Genomic DNA, 21,836 nt, shown 5'->3' on the forward strand with positions numbered 1-21,836 from the left:
ACTTGCTAAACTGTTCTTCATCTGTCTTTGTTTTTGAAGCCCCTAGAACTCATCTAGCCACTAGGCTGCTACATTTTTTGGCAAAGCACTCTTTTGTTCACCATCCCAGGATGTAACTTTATCTCCAGTTTATTTATATCACTCAAAAAAAAAAAAAAAAAGGAAATTCTAAAGACACATTACAATTTTCAACAGCTTTTTCATGCCAAAAATTTAGAAAAGATGTTAGTATAGCTACAGTTACCTGTATGAGACTCTAAGCTCATGGCACTTGCCTTATGAAAATATATACTGTCTCAAGTCTTCTACAAAATTATAGACACTCCAAAATACCTGTCGCATGCATATTGCAGTTACTGTTGCCTTATATACTTTGACAGTTTCACCATCTTTTATGGGAGGGAATGAGTGACTTGGCAGCAGTAATATGCCAGTGGTACAAAGTTCCCATCTTTTTTTTTTACCTGGGTTTTTGGTTTGTTTGTTTATTTATTTATTTATTTAACTTTAGGGGCACAATATTTCTGTCTAATACAGGATTGAAATTCCATTGCTGACTATTTTTTTTTTCCTTTCAGGCAAGGACAGATGGTCCCTTCTCAAGTTTCATTTCCGAGGGCTGAGAGGTGTTTCCTTCTGAACATGCAGCAGAATGCTGTTGTTTATGGCTGAGGTGAGTAGCTAATCAAACCTGATGAGCAGGGCTGCAGAGGGTTTAAAGGTGTCTGGGAAAAAAATACAAATACTGTGATGGGTGCGGGCTGCAGAAAGATAAAGACAGATTTGAATTGAGTTGCCAAGTTAATTGCTGAGCACTCTTCTTTTTGGAAGCTAACTTGATGTGCTGGAGGGAATTGATAAATCGGAGTCCAGGGACCAAGGCATTTGGGTGTATCACTGTTGAAGAGCTTGTGTGCTGGCAGCTGTCTTTGATCACCAGGGGAATTACAGGAAAGCGCTTAAAAGAATCTGTGAATATGTGCAGCTGAGCTTGGTCATTCTCTCTTTGAGAAAAAGGCGGGGGAGAAAACTTATGAAGAAGTTTCTTGTAATGTTCTGACTTGCCTTAAGTGTAAAAAAAAATGAGGTCCATCTTAAACAATTGCATGACAGTAGAAATATGGTTTAATACACTTATGATGATGAGTGCACTGTTCCTGGAAAGCAGAAAACACTGATCAGAATCAAAGTGCAATCTGGTATATCACACAAAAATGGCTGGACAAGGAATAAATTGGTCTTTTAAAAGCCAGTCTGTAATCAGTGTGTTTGTCAGGATCTACATTTGTTTTCTTTCTCTGTATTTTAAAAAAAATTAATATAATTTGATTCCTTGTTCTTCAAACTGGACTATTTGCCACTTTAATTTAGATTTAGTTACAGACTTAATTTAAAGTTAATATTCCAATGAGGAGAAGAGGAGTAGCCAACTTCTTGAAATAAAAATAGGCTGGTGTGGGAGATATTATATTTATTGTCTAGGTACTACAGAAACAGTGTTTTTCTGGAAACTGATATGAATCCAGCACTTTACTGAAAGGTCACCAATGTAATAAAAGTTATAGAAGAATGTATGCAAAACATCCTAGAATGAATTATCAACAATCCATTGATGAGGAGCAACAAATATAGGTATCAAGTGCAGCATCATACCTGAGATTACATACATCGGGTAGATGTGCTGCTAGCAGGTAGGAGGATTACTAAGGAAAACTTTGGGCTGGGATGAAAAGTCATATTTATGCCAACGCACCAATCAGGAAAGATAAGGACAAATTTATCCTTAGTACATGTATAATTCTTTTAGGTTAGTGGATGACTTTTGCTTATGATGCCAGCTGGTTCACGCAGAAAACTAAGATGTTTTATCTTCTCTGTGCAAAACCATTTCTGTGCAGAGCATAAGAACCTGCTTTTTTTGTTTAGCCTGACTCTGGAAAGGAAAACCCTTTAACTACAAGGCCTTCACTGAGAATGTGTTTTGCTACTTCACTGAAATAGTACTGGCAAAAAAAAAAAAAAAAGGCAAAAAACAAAGCCTATAATAATTGTTGCTGGTTTGCCAAGTGAGTTTCTACGTGCTGTTCAGCTCATTTTGGGATATACTTTCTGTGTTGAAGAGGATGAATGCATCTTCACTGAAGCACGCATCCCTCTATTTTTAAGGCTAAATAGAGTGTTTACAAGAAATTATCCTGGCTGCCTACAGAGGTCATTGCAGAGAACAAACACATTAGGACACAGACTGACTGTGCTGAGGGGGAAGACTCCAAAGAGACAAGGAAAAACAATTGGTTTGGAATTAACTTCAAGGCTTAAAAAGGAAAATAAGTTAATTAAAATTAGGCGATAGCTACAGTATGCCACATGCTTTTGAGATCTCACTAGGTTCTGACTTAACATCCCATTTCCAGGGAATACAGCTTAGTTCAGGAACACAGAAATCAAAAGCAACCTCTTAACTGCAGCCAAAACGTTGTTAGCAGTGTTCCATAGTTAATTATTTTGGGAGTGGCTGGAGTAGTTATGGAGGATTACTTCTCGATTTGCTCTTGGCAGAGAGATGGACTCACTAATTTCCTGGATTGTTTCTGTCTCTAATTTCTTCTAGTTTCCATCCCCATGGTGAAAATAACAGAAAATGTCTTTATTTTGTTTCTGATTTGTGTACAGGTACAACAGTTACCAGCTATTACTATTTAATTTTTTTTTTTTACCTCCAGATGAAAACTCTGAAATGCAAATTTAAAGCAATTTTAAGTGCTGCAAACTCAGCATTTAATTTTCAGAACTGGAGCAAGTGGTGTGCTCAGGTAACCTAGAAAGCCAATGGCATCCTGGCCTGCATCAGGAATAGTGTGGCCAGCGGGACTAACGAAGTGATTGTCCTGTTGTACGTGGCACTGGTGAGACTGCATCATGAATACTGTGTTCAGTTTGGGGCTCCTCACTACAAGGACACTGAGTTCCTTGAGCTTGTGCAAAGAAAAGCAGTGTGGCTGGTGAAAAAAAAAAAACCTGAAAAACTGGAAGAGAAGAGTTATGAGGAGTGGTTGAGGGGAGTGGAGTTGTTGAGTCTTGAGAAAAGGAGGTCTTTACAATCAATCTTTACAACTAGGTGGAATGAGGTTGTAGCAAGGAGAGGCTAAGTCTCTTTTCTCAGGTGACAAGTGGTGGGACATGAGGAAATGGTTTCAAATAGTGCCAGGGGAGGTTAAGATTGGATATTAGGAGGAATTTCATCATGGAGAGGGTGGCTAGGGATTGGAAGGGGGCCCAGGCAAAGTGGTGGAATCCCCATCCTGGAGGTGTTTAAGAGATGTGTGGTCATGGCACTAAGGGACATGGTTTGCTTATGGGACTCAGTAGGTCAGGTTGAACTTGATGACCTTGAAGATCTCTTCCAATGGAAATGATTTGATGATTCATATGGTAGCAGTGACCATTTTCGAGTACTCCTCTAGGGTAAGCAATTTCTAATTTCTGCTTCTAGAGTCTGCAACTATGGATAACAAAAGAATTTCCTAGCAATTTCCATTGAAATATCATTTTTATTTTTTTATTTTTTTTCCCCAGCTAATCTAGTTTATTACCAAACTGCACAAAGACTATAACAGTAGACTATCCAAAGCTGGAACTTTAAATGGAAACCCTCCTTCCAGTTCCACATTTCATGCCATGAAAAACAGCTTCAAGGGTCCAATCCAGTTTTAATTTGCAAAATTAGGCTTAATGTGACTGTGTGTGTTTGACTATCTATAAGCATATATTTGAAGTTTGGAGAGTACTGTCAGGCTTATCTTTCTTTATGCTTAGTACTTTTAGAGTTGCAAGAACTGATTACAGAAGATCCTAGGTCGCATGGAGACTTTGGAAAAAAAAGGAGTCTTTTTATGTCTTGCTTTCCTTGCATTTATTGTTGGGCAATATAGTCTCAAGTTGGGTGGGAGGCAAAAGTCCAGGGTTGCACAAGAACATATATTTCCATTGCTGTTTTAGTAGATTAGCTTGTATGTGAAGAAAACATATGACACAGAGGAGGAGGGAAGAATTGCAGCAGTCTTCACTGATCCAAAGTTTTCAAAAACAACATACAAACTAGCAGCTGTTCCAAGTGGTAAATTACCTCTGTCAGCTCTTTAGGGAAACTGTTGGCAGATTTTTTTGTCCCACTCTTTGATATGCACCAGGTAGTCAAAGTAAAAATTCTGCCTTGGAGACCTGTGATTTTTGCAAACAGCAAAGTCAAGTGGTCAAATGAAACTGGACATAGCTCTGTCTGGAATTTGTGCAACTTCTGAGACAGTGTTGCTAACAGGACAGTGATGCACTAAAAGTCTGTTGAGTGGTGGCCAGTGCAGGCAGGACTTTCTCAAGGGTGTGGAGAAGGAGCAGAAATCTCAGGTCGCCTGTGAATTGCAGGAAAGGAATGGTGAGGCAGAAGGCAGGAGAACACGCAGCATATTCATGGGTGTGGAGTGGTACTGCCAAGGTTGGGGACGGAGGTTGCTTCCCTGTGGTAATTCCCTAGTGCCAGTGATGGAAACAGCTCATTTAATACCTGGGTTTGTTTTCTCCTGGTTTATCAAAATACACAGTGCTTTGGTGTTGCAACACAGTAAGGCATCACCTATACTTGTGCCTGTTTTCCACAAGAGATGAGGAGGGACTAAATCCAACTTCTCTTAACTGTGGCAGACTGCTGAGTGAAGTACATATTAATTTCATAAGAACAGCCACACCAGATGGGATTGAAGACCCATCCAGCCCAGCCTTGTCTCCTTTGATGGTAGCTAAAAACTTCTAGAAAAGAATAGATCAAGTGTGGGGCAAGAATTTCCCAGAACTGCCCCTGTACTGTCAACAATTCGTGTTCCACAGACTTCCTGAGCTAGTCTTTAGATTTTATTTTTTTTGGCCATATATCTACACATTATCCATAGGAGACATTTGTAAGCTCCTAATATTTGCAACATCCTTGACTATGACTTAGCCACATGTTATGTGATTAACCACCTTTATTTGGTTTCCAGCTGTTTGCTGCAATCAGGCTGCAGAGCACATCTGTGTAATTCTGAGGCATTAAGACACAAGTGATTAAACGTGGGCTACTTGCTTTAGTGGCCTTTCAGTATAAATGCCTTCATGTGGCATTGCTCTAAATAGAAGCATTTCCTACACCCTCAGGGCTGTTGCAATGCTCTCCCAGGAGAGCTGTGTTTGTCAGTCTAACCTAAAGGACTGGATTTGGGGCTTTTCTACCCCTCACGCGACAAACCAAGAGGCCATTCATCCCTCTGGCATGCCCCGTGGAGCCTCTATCGCAGTAAATCCATATGATAAAATTCGTGTGTACTAAACCTTGAACACTTTCATGCAAACCACTTAAGGGTAATTGTGAAAATAAACCAAATGAGAAATAAGTAAATTGCAGGATACACAAAGAGTAGGAGTATGTAATTTATTTCATAATTGTTTCTGCATTGTTGTATTTGTCATAAGCACGTAATGCCATATCAGGCTTGAAGAGATGTAGTAACCAGGCAAGTGGCACTGGTCCAAGAGAATAACGGGAGCTGTTGTATTTTGCCCAGTGCCTGTTTAAGGTAGGGTGTGTGCAGTTGGCATGACAGCTACATCTGAATGTTTTGTGCAGGAATCAATCCAATCTGTAGCAGACAAATGGGACAGAGAAGGGAACCGAGTGTGTTGATGTGATTAAAAAGTCCTCTATTTACTTTTCTGTGTAAGAATGCTAGTTTTGAATGAACTGAGAAGTAGTTCTTCTGTCTGTTCAGCACAAGTAATTTTCCTTAATGCCCTTCTAATCCTGTTTTCATCTCCAAAGGACATTTAAAATGCAGAATGTCTCTTACATTGTGAAGAGGGCTTGCCACGACAGAAAAGATTTGATGACACCTGAATATCAGGCCTCACATGATTCTTATGACTTTGAAAAGAACTGGTGCGCGCTCAGCTCTTTGGAAAACCCTGGTGTTATTCCTAAGACCCAGTTCTATACTCTTGGACTGTACCTCTGTCCTCATCTCTGTCCAACTGACTTAATTACTGCCTGTGTGTGGAGAAAGATTTGCGAAATGATGGGTAAAACTTAAGCCAGGAGACCCTGCTGCTGTAAGAATTTTATAAAGTATAAATGGTGAGGGTAAAGATGGTTGTCAAGGCAAAAGTTAGGAGTATAATTCATGTGGGGATGCTATGCGCTCTATGTTGGAGTCAAGGTGTGAGGAAGAAAACAGCTTTTTGGAACTAGTATATATATATATTTTTTAATTGCAAGGGACATTGGCAATGATTTGACTGTATTTAAATGTAAGCAGGATATGTGAATCTTTTATTTTGCCGTCTGTGGTTCCTGGCCTGGGTGGGCAGGAATGATCCATTAAACACAGAGGGAAATTTGCTGTGGAGACTGCCTGAACTCCTTCAAGACAGCTCCAGCTGAACTGGGAAAGAATTAGCTGTTCTGTTAAGGTCAACCGCATGATTTGATGCCACTTGTGGGCTTAAATATAAAGTGCTGGGGTTTTCAGCATTGAGGTCTAGTAATTCTAAGAAATATGAATGGTAAAGTTAAATTCAGGGCAAGGTTTTATGTTGGGGTACATTAAATTCTGTGGAATTCATGTTCATTAAGGTTAATAAGTTTGCATAAAAGGTAATGAACAAGCACATTTACATGGGTGTGCATTCTCTGGTTTAAAAATATGATGTGTGTAGAGAGCTGTTGAACAAAACAGTGTAGAGGGAACAAAAGCCATTTATTTTAAATCCCCCTTGAAAATGAATTAGAAAAATTCTGCAATTACCAACCTAATTTACACAATCTGACCACAGTGGGTATTTCCTAAAAAAACACAAGTATCAGTCACCTATACAATGTTCAGCTCCAACCAGCTGTGCAATACAGGACTTATTTTCACTTTCTTCAGCCTTTCCAACTTTGTGGTAGTGGCACAGCAGTAGATAATGTCTGGAATTTGACAGCTGCTTATAAAATCCTTTTGATTTCTTCTTGAGAAGGTGAGGACAGATACAACTGCACCCTAAAAAAGCTCTGGGAACATAACTAAGGGCATAAGCCCTAACACACAGACAAGTTTTTGAATAAGCTGTGTCCAGTAAGTGAGGTAGATGTGCTGGCAGAACAAAAATGTTCCTTATGGATCTGCAGGCTTTGCCGTGGCTTCTCACAGCACGAATCTCCAGGGTAGCTTTCCAGAGGGATGCAAGCAGCAGTGTTGGTGCTGTCATGCTCCATTGCACCCCCTCACAAAAGATGCAACTCTTCCTGACAGCAAAGAGTTTCTTATCTTAGACAAAAATGCTATCCTGGGCAAAATACTGTTTGTTTGTTTGTTTGTTTGTTTGTTTGCTTTTTTGTTTGCCTTATTTTTAAATCTGCTTTCATGTTGCTATTTGAATAACACAACTGAGTCAGGGAGCAAATTTCTTCCATGTTCCTAGATGACTTGACGCTTTTTTACCATTCTGAATATAGATAAAACTAAATATTTGCTGATGTGGAAAAAGTCTTTTTCTATTCCTTATACAGGTAAAAGCTTAAGATTTTTTATGCCACTCTTTAATGCGTGTTTCAGAAGCGTGAAGGAATCCAATCTGAATTGCAGCTTCTTCAGGTCCTAAATGTCAAGCAAAGGGTTTTAAGCACATAAAGATAAGAAAAACATAGATGTGATTCATCCTGCTCTGGATAAACTTAGCCAGAAAGGAAATAAATTCTCAGTGTCTGAAACCACAGGATATTTACAGCAGGATTCTGTTACTGAAGTTGAAGTGTATGGGCACTGTCAGTATAGCAAATCAAAAAATCAGATTATTTTATTGTTAGTTTCTGAGTTTTGTAAATACAGTTAGACTATTTAACTTCCTTGGTAGGTGTTAAAGTAGAAGACGATAGCTATTTTCTAAACTGTAAGCCATTATGTAGAATTCAAATGATTCTGACCCTCTTTGAATTGATGCACTTCAACAGAATCATCTAAAGCTTCAGAGAGCAACACTCAAATGCTGAGCCAACCTAAGGCATTCCTGGTGCAGTTAGTAATGGTGTTAAAGCTCCAAACAGATTATAAACTTCAATGTCCATGTCTAATAGCACTGTAAAAACTCTACTTGTTCTGGAAGTGACACCTTGCTTTTAAAAACAGAGAAGCATGAAGCCAAACTAGAATGGTGTAACTGTGATATTACTAATTGTATTGGGATTGCTACAGATGTGAACCTGGGCTTTTTCTTACTTGCAGAGTGGTCAGTATGAACTGGAAAAAGCCATTTGTGTTTCAAAATCAGTTCCATCAGTCAGTGATACCAGTAAGCTCATACTTTAAGTTCATAACCCATGAGCTCACTCAGCCGTGTAGGTTCAACCGGCTTTTTGTCTGGCTTAGACTTTTATATGCTTACATCACTTCTAAAAATGACATTTATTTGAGGAAGTTCTTGAGCGTTTTATCTTAAATCATAATTATTTTTCTTCTTTATTCCGCAATCCATCTCCACATTAAACTAGGGTTTTGTCTAAGTAGGTCTTTGAGATATGGCAGCTCTGATGTTGCTCATTTCAATCTTCAGTTTTTTATCCAACCACAGCATTACTAGGGGGATAAGTGTGTGTCAAGGGGTACTTGTACTTTCACATACACCTCAGCTGTCATCAAAAGATGTGACTAAAACCCTCAATGTATGAAAATCCTCCAGAGCAAGCATGTGGACAATTCGGTCTCAAAAATAATTTGTCTAACAACACTGCTAGACACACAGAAAAGTAGAATGTCAGGAGAGATGCCAGCCAAACTTGATCAGAACCTGCTACCCAGTTCCTGTCCATTACTGGGTTTAAGGCATGTAATGCCTTCCTACCATTGCAATTACTACTATTTATGTGCCATGTAAGGAAAACTTTGCTAATATTTAAGAGATGGTGACTCGTAAATAGGGTGTAGGGTGTGCCTTTGGAAAAACCCTGAAATGAAAAACTGCAATTGCACAGAAGGAGGGAGAACTGGTATTTTCCATCGTTCAGTAAGCTGTTCACAGAAAATGCTGATGAGTTCATTCAAGGGACAAGTATTTAGTATTTATATATGGCAATCATCAGACAAAAGAAACTGTAGGCTACGTTCACTTGTAGTTTAATTCTATAGACTTCATTGAAGCAACTTCTATGTTGAACTGTACTGTTTAATATCAATATAAACAGAAAATTTGAGACTGTTTTCTAATAATGCAAGGGTAATGTTTTACACCTTGTGACTGAGATGTATTGTATGTCATGTGGGGCAGGGCAGAAAGTCATTGGAAGAGTAGACAATTCAGATCACGGGAAAAATCCCATGAGATTTAAGAACTCTTATACTGCAAACTTTGTCATGACATAGCTACTGAAGAAGAGCTCTGGAGAAGTCTTCCTCTTCAGTACCAGTTTATCTACTTTTTAACTACCCCACATTCCCTCACAGGGTGTGAAAATAATTTGATAATATAGAAAAGATTTTTCAAACCACCAACGACCTGTTGTAGTTTTGTACAGAGAAGAGTGCTGAGGTACAGCTTGGTGGCAAAACAAAAACAGCAGGACTTTGCTGTAGTGCAACCCAGATGCAACCCTTCTTCTAGAAAAGTTTGTATCAAGTGAAAATAAAAAGAAGTGAGAACAAAAGTTTGGTGGAAATGTATGTCTTGTTATGTGCTTTACTGTGTGTCTCAGTAGGAAGCTTATCTCAGCTGGACGGTAAGAGAAAAAACAGTGGGTGAGTTTTGTGTTCTGTTTAGGATAAATGGATTGGCAAAGAACACAATAGCCAATACATTTTTTTATTCAAATTCCTGCAATGTTTCATTTCATTGACAAGAGCAGATTTTTGTGTCTGTAAGAAAGATTCCTGAAAATGCTGATCTGCTGATTTGAAGAAGTGGGAAGACAGTGTTATAGTGTTATACAGCATTAGAAATGGGAAGACCGTGCTCAAAATTCTGGGATATTTATGACTTCAGTTTCCCCATCACTAAACCACAGGTGGCCGTGGGTCTTTACCTCCTGTAGAGTGGAGATTTGGTTCTTCACTGTAGCAGGCTCTGAAGTTTTCTAAGAAAAAAATCTTTTTGGTCGTACACGTCAGTGTGGAGCTCCATCAGTGTACTAATGTGATATAGAGAAATGTGGCCTGCTGTATGCCGTGGTTTGGAGGTGCTGTTGTTGAAGTGTGGCATTTTATCAAAAAGACAAAACTCTAGCGGACAGTCAAATAATCTGGGTATTTTCGCTGTATAGGGAAGTAGAACAGCAGGCTGGCAAAGGCTTTTTGGTGTATATACTTATTCCTCCCAGTTAAAGTAGCTGGTCTAAAAAAGGTATTAGTGTTACCAATAGGTTAATAAGGATGTTATCACCAAGAAATCTTGTCTTGAAGACCAACAGACATTTGTTCACTCTGACATAGAGTGACGCACTGGACAGAAGAGCCCCTTCCACACCCTGGGTGCTGGAATTCAAAATGTAAAAATGAATCCCCAAATTGCATTTCTTTTCTGACTTTGACTGAGTGTATAAATGAAGAATTACATGCATATTCATCATTTTAATTTCATACAGAATGTAGGCTATTTTTATTCAGCATGCCCCAAGCCTGAAAGGTGACTTTCTATGACTTTACTATTTTCCTTGCAGTGAATCAGTATTTCCCACATAATTTCCTACATCTGGCATCAGAATGGCACATTTCCTTGTGACGTATGATGACATGGGTAACAATTTAGAGTGCCAAAACTAATGCTCTAATTAGTCAGGCCAGTGCAGACAGGAGCAGGAAGATTCCACACCCTTTAAGGAATCTTTACTGTTTCATTCTTTTCCAGATTTCCTTCTTGGTTTCTCATCCTTCTTTCTCTTCCTTTTAGTCTGAACTTGTCCAGCTTCATTGGATCAGTTATCTTCATTAATCTCCTGTTCAGCTTTTCGAAGAAACTATTTCCATCAGCTCTTTCTGTGAAACCTGTATTACCTGAGATGGGATATAACATGTAGCTGCGAAGTAGAGCACCTCAGAATGCAGCCCATTGAAGGAAGTAAAAATGCTGCAACTAACTTTGCTGAGGTATTGATCTGAAGATTTATGCAAAGGTTTCTCTTCTAGAATTATTGGTGCTTTCATTCTCGTTAACTGGATCCATTTCAGAGTACTGACCTCATTCATTTGCACATCATTTACCAGCCTTGCAGTCAACATGCTAAGCCTTTTAAATGCAGAAATCTTCTGGTGAAGATTAGTCCTGTTTTTTTCATAGAACAATTTCTCCCATAATTCACAAGATTCTTAAAGTAGCTCATATTATTAAAGCCTCAAGTTATCTAAAGGTGGCACAGAGTGCAAAACGAAAGAGGATTCAACATCCTGAATATGGCTTTACAACACGGATTTCAGCTAGTCCGGTCTGAATGTGATCTCACCTATGGTACTATGCACTCACTGGCATACTCCCACAGCAGTGTTCAGTTTGTCCAGTCTTACATTAACTTGGCATTAGGGACAAGAACAAGAACACTGGGAGAAGTGCAGAAATCAGACTCCGCAGCTACCTTCCTGTTAAAAAAAACTATAGTGTTACGTGAGTGGTGCCATACTTCAGGCTCCTAAGTATCCCTGTTGGCAGCGTGGTGTAATGTATATTTTTCTGCTGGCACCATTCGGTGTTAATATTTAAGTAGTGAGTGTCCAGGGAGCTCTGGCTAATTGTTTTCATTCTCCGTGCCAATTTACTCAGGACCAATATGATCTCATAGCTTGACCTTGCTTTTTGGTGGTTTCGTCTCAGTGACAACTTTATCACTGAGAAAGGGCAGATGGAAAAGATACCCTGAGACGGTGTCAGTCTGAATGCAGACAATTTGTTAGTGATGGGATGCAGTAGGTCAGGTTGAAGGTTGAACTTGATGGACTTGTTGGACTCTTCATAAAGACAGACAGGTTTCTTCTATCTGCTACTACTGGTGCAATGGAAGTGCTGGGGTGAAAGCCCTCTTCCCTTTCTAAGGAACAGAAGACAAAACAACAGGCCATCAAGATCTGAGGCCTCACTCAGTGGGGGCTACACATTTAGAAGTACAATCCAGGAACATACACGGGAAGTCCTTTTCCTCTTACTTGACACATGTTGGCGGAGATGACTCTAAGTTTCCATATACTTAGGTCTTTCCCACGATAAGAATAAGAATAAGAATAAGAATAAGAATAAGAATAAAAATAAAAATAAAAATAAAAATAAAAATAAAAATAAAAATAAAAATAAAATAAATAGTTGAAGGCAATAAGGGCATTACCAGTGTCCTAAGAATCTGCAGTACTAAGAATCTCAAATACTGAAGAATTAAATAGAAGTTACTTTTATTAGGCAAAGTATCCCCTTCTTGCCTTCTGGACCCAGCCGTTGTTTGCTCATCTGACTTAGAAAAACATTCTTCGTGTTCTGCATCTGATAGTCACATAGGAAACAAGCCTCAGGAGACTTTTCTGTGCTGTTGAGGATAACATTTTATATCCTCTTGTTTCTCCTTCCTGACGTTTTTTCGGAAGAAGGCAGAAACACGATTCCAGAGGTGATTAGGCAATGCATTTCAAGGCTGGTAGATGTGTCTGTCAATTGAATAAACCATACTGAACTGCATGCTGGTTCCAGGAACAAGAAAACTCAATTCAAATCAGAGGAAAAATGTTTCTGAAATTGTATGTTTTCTGTAGTTTACTTGACATGATTAATTCAAGGAGAATTTACGCACCAGTCCTAACACGGTTCCAGTGCGCAGTAATGGTGCAATCTTTCAGGTTATTTTCATTCTTCCTCATCATGCTATGGTGTTTCTAAGTCATCCTTCCACAGTGGAAACTATAGTTTCCTTTTTTTTTCATGCTGACATTGCCATTCATATGACCAATCTAGAATATGAAATCAGCAGCATTGACTCAGCATACTTTGTGAAACAAACTGCTTTGTTTTATTGCCTGTTTCATTTCCGTAGGTGTATAGGGGAGATTTTCTGAGCTCTTCACATGCAAGCTGACAAGTATCCTGTAAATGTCATGGCATTTCAATAGCCGTAGGACAAAAGCAGAAGAGCAGCTGCATCACCATCTCATTACAGGTTCACCTAGAACAATATCTTGACACCCACTGTGACCAATAAGGAATGCTTAGGAAAGAATAGGGAAAATATATAAAGATACTTTACACTTTTAATATTCCTCTGTATTTTTCTAGATGTCAAGAATTTGCAGCTGAGGAACTTCTTGAGCCAAACAGAGCATCTCTGTGTTGAGTAGGCCTTACAGGATTTTCAGTGATGAATTTGCTTAGTCACTGTCTGACCCCCTGTAAACATTTAGTATCCACAGAATGGTGTAGCAAAAATCCCACAGTTTAACTGTTAGATGTAAGGAGAAAACATTCCTATAGTTTCTCCTGAATCCGCCACTGGCTGCCTTCATTATTTTTTTTTTGGCCATGTTTCTTTTAGATTGAAAGCAGTGACTTCCTTGTTCGCTTTATGCATGCCATGTGCAACATTACAAAATTTTGTCACATCTCTTTCCCAGGCTGAAGAGGTGTATTCTACTTGGTTGTTTCCCCTCCCATAACCCTTATCATCCTCTGAACCTTATCTACATTTACCGTACAGACAGACTGATGCCCTTCCTGCTCTCTGCTTCCCACTGTTAGCTGGATTGCCTCCTAGTTCTTTGGAACCAGGGTATTTCAAAACTGTAGCTTGTGCCTGTTCTCATTTGCAGTGCAACACCTGCATGATGATCAAAGTGCCATCAACACTGCCAGCTCTCACTCATCCTCTCCCTGGTGACTGCTGCATGTGGAGTGATGCTTGGCAGCTTGTGTGCTGACTTTGGGGAAATGGTTTGTGTTACGTATTGCAGGTCATGCTAGTGCATTCCTATAGTGTTTTGGGTTTGTGGTTGCTATTTTGTTTTGTTTTAATTTAGGCATTGCTGGTATTTTTACATGTATATTTCCAACTTTTTCTCCTAAGTGCAGCCTCCTCACAGTACGGTGAAATCCTTGCAGAACCGGTTCAAGGCTTCTCAGCCATGTAAACAATACTGATTTTTGCTGTTCTAAGGAAGAGGAACCAGGACTGGAGCTGGGCCAGGAGGGTCTTGCTAGGGGAAGGAAACGGGATGTTGTGGGCAGACAAAGAGCTTGGGGTAACCCTGGCAGAAAGCTTGCTATGCCTTTCTGGTCTCTGTGGGTGGGAAGTCCTCCCCCTCCCATAGCTGTCAGTCCTGCATGCTCTGATTTCTCTTTCAGAAGCTTGCCTGACTTTCCAGGAAACAGACCCAGGGCTTTGCTACTGTCCCCAGCACTCTTCTTCCAGCCAAGTACTACTTTGTCTGTGGTTTAAGTTGACCTTGACTACTCAGCTGTTTCCTTGAGGCACTTTTTATGTATCCTTTCAGCCACTGAATTGTTGGCATCACTATGTGAAAACAGAAGATGTGGGCCTTCTGATGTTTTGCTTTCACCTTGGAGGGTAACCAAAGGCATTTTTGTGGGATTTTTCAGTGTATTTTCAGATCCGCTAGGTATGCAGAGGTTTGGGTTTGTGAATTGGCCTTCGTACCAGTTCACTTCAGGGCTGCAGGTTTTGTCTTCTGTGCAATCTGGAGGTGTTAAGGTTCAGGCATAACAGAGGCTTGATCTGCATGTCAGCTGCTCATCCTATTGGAATAACTAGTTTTAAAGAAATACCCCTCTAGGGTCTTAATGCTTAAGGTGCTTTTGTACTTTTTCCAAAATATTTTATATGTGACCACATAATTTTGTCATTTGGACATCCCTCATTTTTATGTAACTGATCACCAAAAGGCTGCTGTTGCTATGAAGGTCACAAAATACTAAAGGGACAAAGTTTTGTGACTTTGCTGCAGTGTCTTACCTAACAGTACATAAAATACAGATTGTTTTCCTTGACATTGCCACAGAGCAAACACCTTTCCATCCCTCTGGCTGCATTATCAAGGGCAAAAAGCTCAAAATGACAGCCAGTACCAAGAATACCTATATGAAAATGGACTTTTTCTCGTATTATTTTTCCTCAGAAATCCTCATAAATAGCGGGTATCTGAAGCACACCCTCTATTTCTGGAACGTAAGAACTGAAATGAGGAGAGCTCCCTCCTGCTCTCCTCATTTCAATAAGAGGTTTGTCCCCCACTTTCAGCTCAGAGAAGAGGAGACTGAGGTGCGACCTCATGGCAGCCTGCAGCTTCCTCCCAAGGGGAGTGGAGGGGCCGACGCTGAGCTCTGCTCCCTGGGAACAGCAACGTGATCCTTGTGGGTACCTCTTAGCTCAGGATATTCTAGGATTCTAATTCCCATATCCCAGTGAATGCTAAAAATATGCCTGTAGCTGTGTCACATTTAGGCTGGAGTGCAACATTCTTTTGTCACAGATGCTGAAAGACCAAAAGATTTGCAACAGGATTGTTTTTCTGCTTCTTGACATATTTCATTTACCATCACAGAGACCAGAAGTTCTCTCCCTGAGAGTTAAGCCACATCTCAAAGGAATATTGCAGCTCTGTGCCTACATCCTGTCTTGCATCATAAAAACAAGCCTTGTTTTCATTCACATCAATGATCTTTGTAAGGCAGACTGTTTACAAAGGTCTGTTATGTGTGGATGACCATCTACAACAAATAAAATGCCAGCCAAACAACCACAACAAACTGTGGTTTTAAAATCAGCATCATCATTTCATGCCAAGATGAAGATTTTATCTAGAAAATTATTACTTATGTGCAAGAAAGATTAGCTTAAATCAAAGAAGACACAGGGAAGAATTCTGAGAGTGCCTAGAAGACTTCATTTTCTGCAAAGAGATGAAATGGGTTTACATTGTCGAGAGGAGCTATGGGGACTTTTTACAGGTACCTTAATGGAAAAGACCTATTAATGCAGCGGGATAGAAATGGAAAAACATCTAGAGATTTTGCATCAGTGCTGGGTGAAAGTACATTGGAAGTTAGAAGAACTTTTCAAGTATCTGCAAGAACCTTTCCAATGGCAGATGTGAGGGCAGAGACCTTAATTAAATCTTTTTAAGATGATGTCCCAGAGAGGTGAAGCAACATCTGGTATCAGATGTGTTTTTGTTTCTTACGGGCTTGGAAGGAGATTCACTTGCTTTTTCTGTGTCATAGTTATGCTGTATTAATCTTCTGAGTCTCTGCAGCCACTGGCTGTCTGCAGAGATAAAAACTGGAATCCAAGATAGCAGTTTTGGGTGCACAGAATCACACAAAACTGTGTTTATCAGACATTTTTCACTAACAACTCCTACTGCAATGTGAATATGCGCTTTATGTACCAACATGTGCTTTTGGCAAAGTAAACTGATCAGAAAGCTACCTCATGTCCAGTAAAGCTGAAAGAAATATTCTTTTGATCCAAATAATGATAAAAGTATCAACAATTTTGCTTCTAACTAATTGACTAGATCAGCATATTTTTCTGTATACTTGGAAAGAAATTTTTCTTGCTGAGCTATCAATTACATTTACAAGTAAGTCTTAGTGGCAAACCTGTTCTTTTGTTTTGTTTTGTTCTTTCATTTATTGAGTAGTCAGATAGACCTTAAATAGTCCCTCATGCTAAACAGCTGAGAAGTGAGCTCTCAGCTGTGTTTGGAGACCAACAATGTTAGTATTCAGTGACAATATCATGATTACATGCATAAGAACCAAAAATACATCTGTGTTTAGATGGGGAAAGGGGACTTCTCACTTTGAAAACAAAATAGTATTCAAATATGTTATTTAAATGCATTTCACCAAGTCTTTCCGTACTGAAAATAAATGTAAAATCTATTTTTTCCCTGTAAGAACAGGCACAGCAATTCAGAAAATGATATACAGTCTTGTATTTATTATAAATTTTGTTTTACATTTCAGCCCCTGGTGCATTATGAATAAAGCCTCACAATGGCTTGCAGGTGGCAAAACTCTGTGCATATCTGAAACATTAAGATATTTCATACACATTTTCTTTACAGTTGAATGGATGGCTTCTGAAATCGTAAAAATCTTTTACAGAGAAGAAACCTTTTGAAATTGATAGTATTATTGCAGTGATGCTTGGTGACAAAGACCAAAATAACTATGATTATGGTTTTAAGGTTAGAGATGTATTTAATTACCATGAGACAAAAAAAAAAAAAAAAAAAAAAAAAAAAAAAAGGTTTTAAACACTAAAATCTTACAGCATTTGTTTCACTTCAATTGATCATATTGCCTCTAAGCAAGCTGCTTACTGATATCAAGAAATTCCTTTTTTCCTCTGTCTCTTTCTTTCTTTTTAATACATTCACTTAGAATCTCCTTTGGTTAATTCCTTATTAGTTTGAAAACTGCAGCTTTCTTAAACTAGACAAAACCCAACTTTGTAGTTCTTCTGAACAAAGCTTACGGATGACTTAAGCTTACAGATAACTTGGTATTACCACCAGTTTGGTGACGGCTACCTCCTTGGTGTAGCTAAACCTGTGCAGGTGTTTCCAGCTGAGTGATGCGATGCTAGGCTAGGGCTTGGCTAGGATATTGCTTTAAATGCTCTGCGGTTAAGCACAGTGTAAAATTTTGTGATAAAATATGAGAAGTTGCTTGTGTTGTGGCAGCCTACTGAGCCCAGCAGTTTCCTTTTGAAAATCAACAGTTTGTACATGGATAGAAGTGAAGACAGAAAAAAATGAGAGTAAGATGATGAATACCTAGCCCTGGAGACACTGAGAGGCTACTGGCATTTCCATGCAGCTTTTGCTTGTTTGCAGAGATGCCTCTCTTTTCTTTACTGATGCTGTTTCTTGGCTGAGCTGCAATGCAGACATTGTAATGAATTATCAGAAGGCACAACACAGTGAGATTAATTTACAGACATCAAAAACAGTAAAAAACACTCCTAGTGGAAAAAAAAAAAAAAAAGAGTTATTTTCTTTTTTGTTTCTTTTTAGTTGATTGTAGGTTTAAGTTGCACTAGTGGGAAGTCACTTGCAACTATTCTACACTAAGGTTCTCTGGATAGCTGTTGCATGCAATTTATCTCTGAGGAGATGCATCCATCCACAGCCATGAGGGAAGCTTGTCCTAGTGGTCAGCCTGACCAGCAAGGCAGTGCTGAGCAGTGCTCTCATATTACTTCCGAGGCTCTCCCTCCAGAAAGCCCAAACATTGCCTGTGGCATTGTGGAGCTGAACACAAGCTCGAGGAATCCAAGACCAACATACTCATTGGAAATACGGGATGGATAACATTTAGTGTGGTTGTTTGCTTTAAATTACAGAGATATATCCAGTAAGCCTTGTTCCTGCCTTGTCCAAAGATTGACTAATTCTAGTCCGTCCTTATTCCCAGCCTTGCATTTCTCAAATGGCTCTCGGAGACGGAGTGCCAAACATTGCCCTCACATTGGTGTTTCTACCGGAGAAAACGCCCTTTGGTGGAATAATTCCAGTTAGTAGGTAATCCTGACAGCTACCTGTGCAGAATCCTGTTAATTATCATCTTCACCCATTTTGCCTGGGGATCTAAACAGATTTGCTGGCTGTTCTTCAGTGTTGCTCTGCAATGGAATGAACATTTCACTTTAATTAATGTTAGCACCAGAGGAGGCAAGCGGAGGACACAGAGATGGCTGAAGGTTTCAAGCTTAAGGGCTGCCAACTCTTCAGCATTTACAAGCTGTGCCTTCCATCGCCTGCTGGATGCATTTACTTACATGATTTCCACAGCCTTGCAGTGGGGGCCCTTGGGAATGATTTCCACATTGGCCAGGTGCTTCGGCAGCATTAATCGCCTGACGTTCCGGATGCAGTGACATCGCAGCTCCGCTGCCAGCATCATCTCTGTGAGGAAAGGAAAGGGAAGCTCATAATGTCTGCAGACTTTGCACAGGTAACAATGAATAAGCTCCTGTTGCTGCCACAATTCTCTTGGCATCTCACAATATTAAGGACAGTGAAAGGCTACTGAAAGTTTGGGGGCCCTGTCTTAGGAGTGGAAGAAGAAGCTAGCCAAAGAGGTCGAAGGCTGCTCTCCATGAATACAGCCTGGAGGTGAAACCTGTTTGGGCTAAATTTCTGTGTTGGCACCTGGTGTGAGAGAGCCACAAATACATTTAGCTTAGAAGCTTGACCTCAGAATCAGGCTGCAGAGGAAGCCATGCAGTGTAAGTACTAGGAGCAAGAAATCTATCTGGCTTTGGGATGAAGTTTAATTGAATTGTGCCACATTCCCTACAGCTCCCAAGTCCATGGATCTGCTGTTGCCTGACAGTCCTTCCAGTCCCACATTTCCCTAGCAAATCAAGAACAATGTTAGCCCAGCTTTAAAGATTGGGCACAGAAAGGTGATGGAGTTTCCCAAGATCACAAGCCATAAAGCCCAGAGCTCTCCCAGCTCCACTCTCTGCAGACACTGGGATATGTTCCTGTTTTCAGGTCAGACAGCACAGGGTTAAAGTGTACAACCACAGCTCTCACATTTCTTCATTTTTCCTGCTAAGGCAAGCTAGAGCTGCAGCCTGCAATTCCTGACACTTGAACTGTGGAATCTAGTTGAAAGGGAAGTTCAGCACTTTTCAGGGCAGCATCAACAAGCAGCAAAGATAAGCTTCAGATAAACAGATGGTGGGGGAAGGACAGACTCTTACTGAGATGAGCAGGGCCACAGAAGCTCAAATCCCATTCAGTTCACCAGTTGTCTGTGGATAGTATTTACATCCTTAATACCATCCAGCTCTGCCCTTTACCTCACCCTGTGCTACTTCTTGTACCTTGATAAGATCATCCACCTATTTCCCTTCTTCACTTATCTTCTGGCCAGCTGAATCCTCCAGTGGTTCTTTTGGCTGACCAATACCTTCCTCCCTGCCTGACAGAAAGCAGAAACAAAGGCACTTGAAAGTCAAACACCAGGCAGCACAGAGCATTACTGCATAGCAGCAGCACCTTTTCTTCTTCAGGCTCAACAGAAAAAAGTTTCCAAAGGTGGTGCCAGAGCCTCACCATGGATGTTTATGATGATACTGGTGTCCTGTTAACCAGTTGTCCAGCCTGGAGATTGGTCACAGCTTATCCAGCTCTGTTCTGGCCCAGGAGGGACTGCACATGTGTGCCATCCCAACGTGAAGCCAGGATTCATGGACCTCCGTGGTGCTGAGGCTTGGGAGCATTCCAGACCCCTAAACTTGGCAAACTTTCTGCCCACAAAATACTCTCTGGACTATCCCAGCAGACTTTGCTTTTGTTTACCCTCATGTTTCTCTGGGAAGAGCTTTTACAGATTGGTGGTGATTAGAAATAAATTAACTCAAATTAAGTTGAATATTCTGGGCTTTAAACTCAGGGGTTGTTATTATAAAAACAACGTGAAAAGTCATAGTGATGAAACATGCTGCAGTTACCACAGGCTATAATTCCTCAAGCCTTGGTTCTAATCTCATTTTTCTCAGAATATTTAAGGGACAAGTTTTCAATGTTAGTGAATCTGCAATAGCATAAAAATAATAGGAGACAAGAAATAGGCTCACTCTGACAGTTTGTGGATATCTTTATCTTGACCTGCTACCTTGAAGACAGTGTGAGTTTGGAAGTCCTACATACCTTGAAAATACTCTTTAGTTCAACCATATTGCAGAAGAATTGAAATATAAAGGAAGATAAATTCAAATTTCTTACCAGGAAAGTTGCCCATAAAAGCAAGAATCAGGAGGGAGATTGCAATCTTGGTATCCATGACTGCTCGCTGTGCCTTCTTATGGTGAACTGAAAACAAACTCTTCTGTCTCCAGACCCACATGGGACTGCTGACACTGCTGCAGGATTTGCTTTGCAGGCACAAGTACATACAGATGGAATTGCTCTTGCTCCTGCCTTTTGCCACAACCAGAAGTAGTGGGAAAATCTGAGATGAAACAGCTTCTGCTAACATACCTGTAAGCGAGCAGCAACCTGAAGCCCCTGGGCTTGCTCTGATTCCTTTAATTCCAAGAAAACAGTAAAATACTAAAATGCTTTCTTTATGGAGTTGAACATTGTGTGCCTTGCCCTCTTACTTCAGCAGTGTCATTCAGAAGCGAGCACAGTGGAATCAGTGGATGATGTTCAGACAAAGCTGATGTGAAAAGAGATTGAGACTCTGTCTGAGGTGAGACAGACGAATTGCAAGAGAGTAACGGAGAAATGCATGAGATGCATGAGTATCTAAAGGCTGAGCTTTTCAAACATGCTGGCTGAAACAATGAGGAAGATATGAAGCTTCATTTGCTGCCAACTTTTATAGCTCAGTACTTGCTTTGTTTTTGCTCAGTGAAATACAAGGCAGAATTAACTTGGTAACAGAACAAAGGCAAAAATTTGGGTAATTGTGTTATTGGGAAAGAATAAAAATAAAATACAGATATTAAGGAGGTATGAGTTTTCAACATGTCTGAATATTACGCACTGTTTTAGAAAGAACTTAAAGCCATGTTTAACTTTGTCAGTCCAGGTAGTAACAAAATAAGCTCTCCTTCCCTTCAAAGGGAACTAATAATGTGTGGTTCACTAAATGAGGATTTGATTTAATTGTGCAATACCACGGATACGCACACAAACCAGCTGTGGAAATACTGGGAACAGCCACCTCACGGTCCCTCCTTTGCCCTCCTTGGTATTTCTCTCTTCTTCTCGTTCAAGAGCAATTAATTCCTTCTTGTGAGTCCCTTTGGATTTGCAAGCACAAAGAGATTG

General features: G+C 40.0%; 1 protein-coding gene across 1 annotated transcript; it reads right to left on the bottom strand.

The window, feature by feature from the left end:
- Positions 1–16,958: 16,958 nt before the first annotated feature.
- LOC106014932 (growth-regulated alpha protein-like) lies at positions 16,959–21,243 on the bottom strand. The gene is made up of 4 exons (XM_013093223.5): positions 20,784–21,243; positions 18,824–18,950; positions 18,584–18,667; positions 16,959–17,921 (listed from the first exon to the last, which is right to left on the bottom strand). The coding sequence occupies exons 1-4, from the start codon at positions 21,034–21,036 to the stop codon at positions 17,897–17,899; spliced, it is 489 nt and encodes a 162-aa protein (XP_012948677.2). The 5' UTR covers positions 21,037–21,243; the 3' UTR covers positions 16,959–17,896.
- Positions 21,244–21,836: the final 593 nt, after the last annotated feature.

The sequence above is a fragment of the Anas platyrhynchos genome, chromosome 4 (genome assembly GCF_047663525.1).
Source record: "Anas platyrhynchos isolate ZD024472 breed Pekin duck chromosome 4, IASCAAS_PekinDuck_T2T, whole genome shotgun sequence".
In the NCBI taxonomy this organism is placed as follows: Eukaryota; Metazoa; Chordata; class Aves; order Anseriformes; family Anatidae; genus Anas; species Anas platyrhynchos.

Coding starts and splice junctions, on each gene's coding strand:
- LOC106014932 (XM_013093223.5), bottom strand. CDS start 21,036: ATGTTAGCAGAAGCTGTTTCATCTCAGATTTTCCCACTACTTCTGGTT. Junction 18,668..18,823: donor TGCAAGGCTGTGGAAATCAT/GTAAGTAAATGC, acceptor ATTCCATTGCAG/AGCAACACTGAAGAACAGCC. Junction 17,922..18,583: donor ATTAACAGGATTCTGCACAG/GTAGCTGTCAGG, acceptor TCTGCATTGCAG/CTCAGCCAAGAAACAGCATC.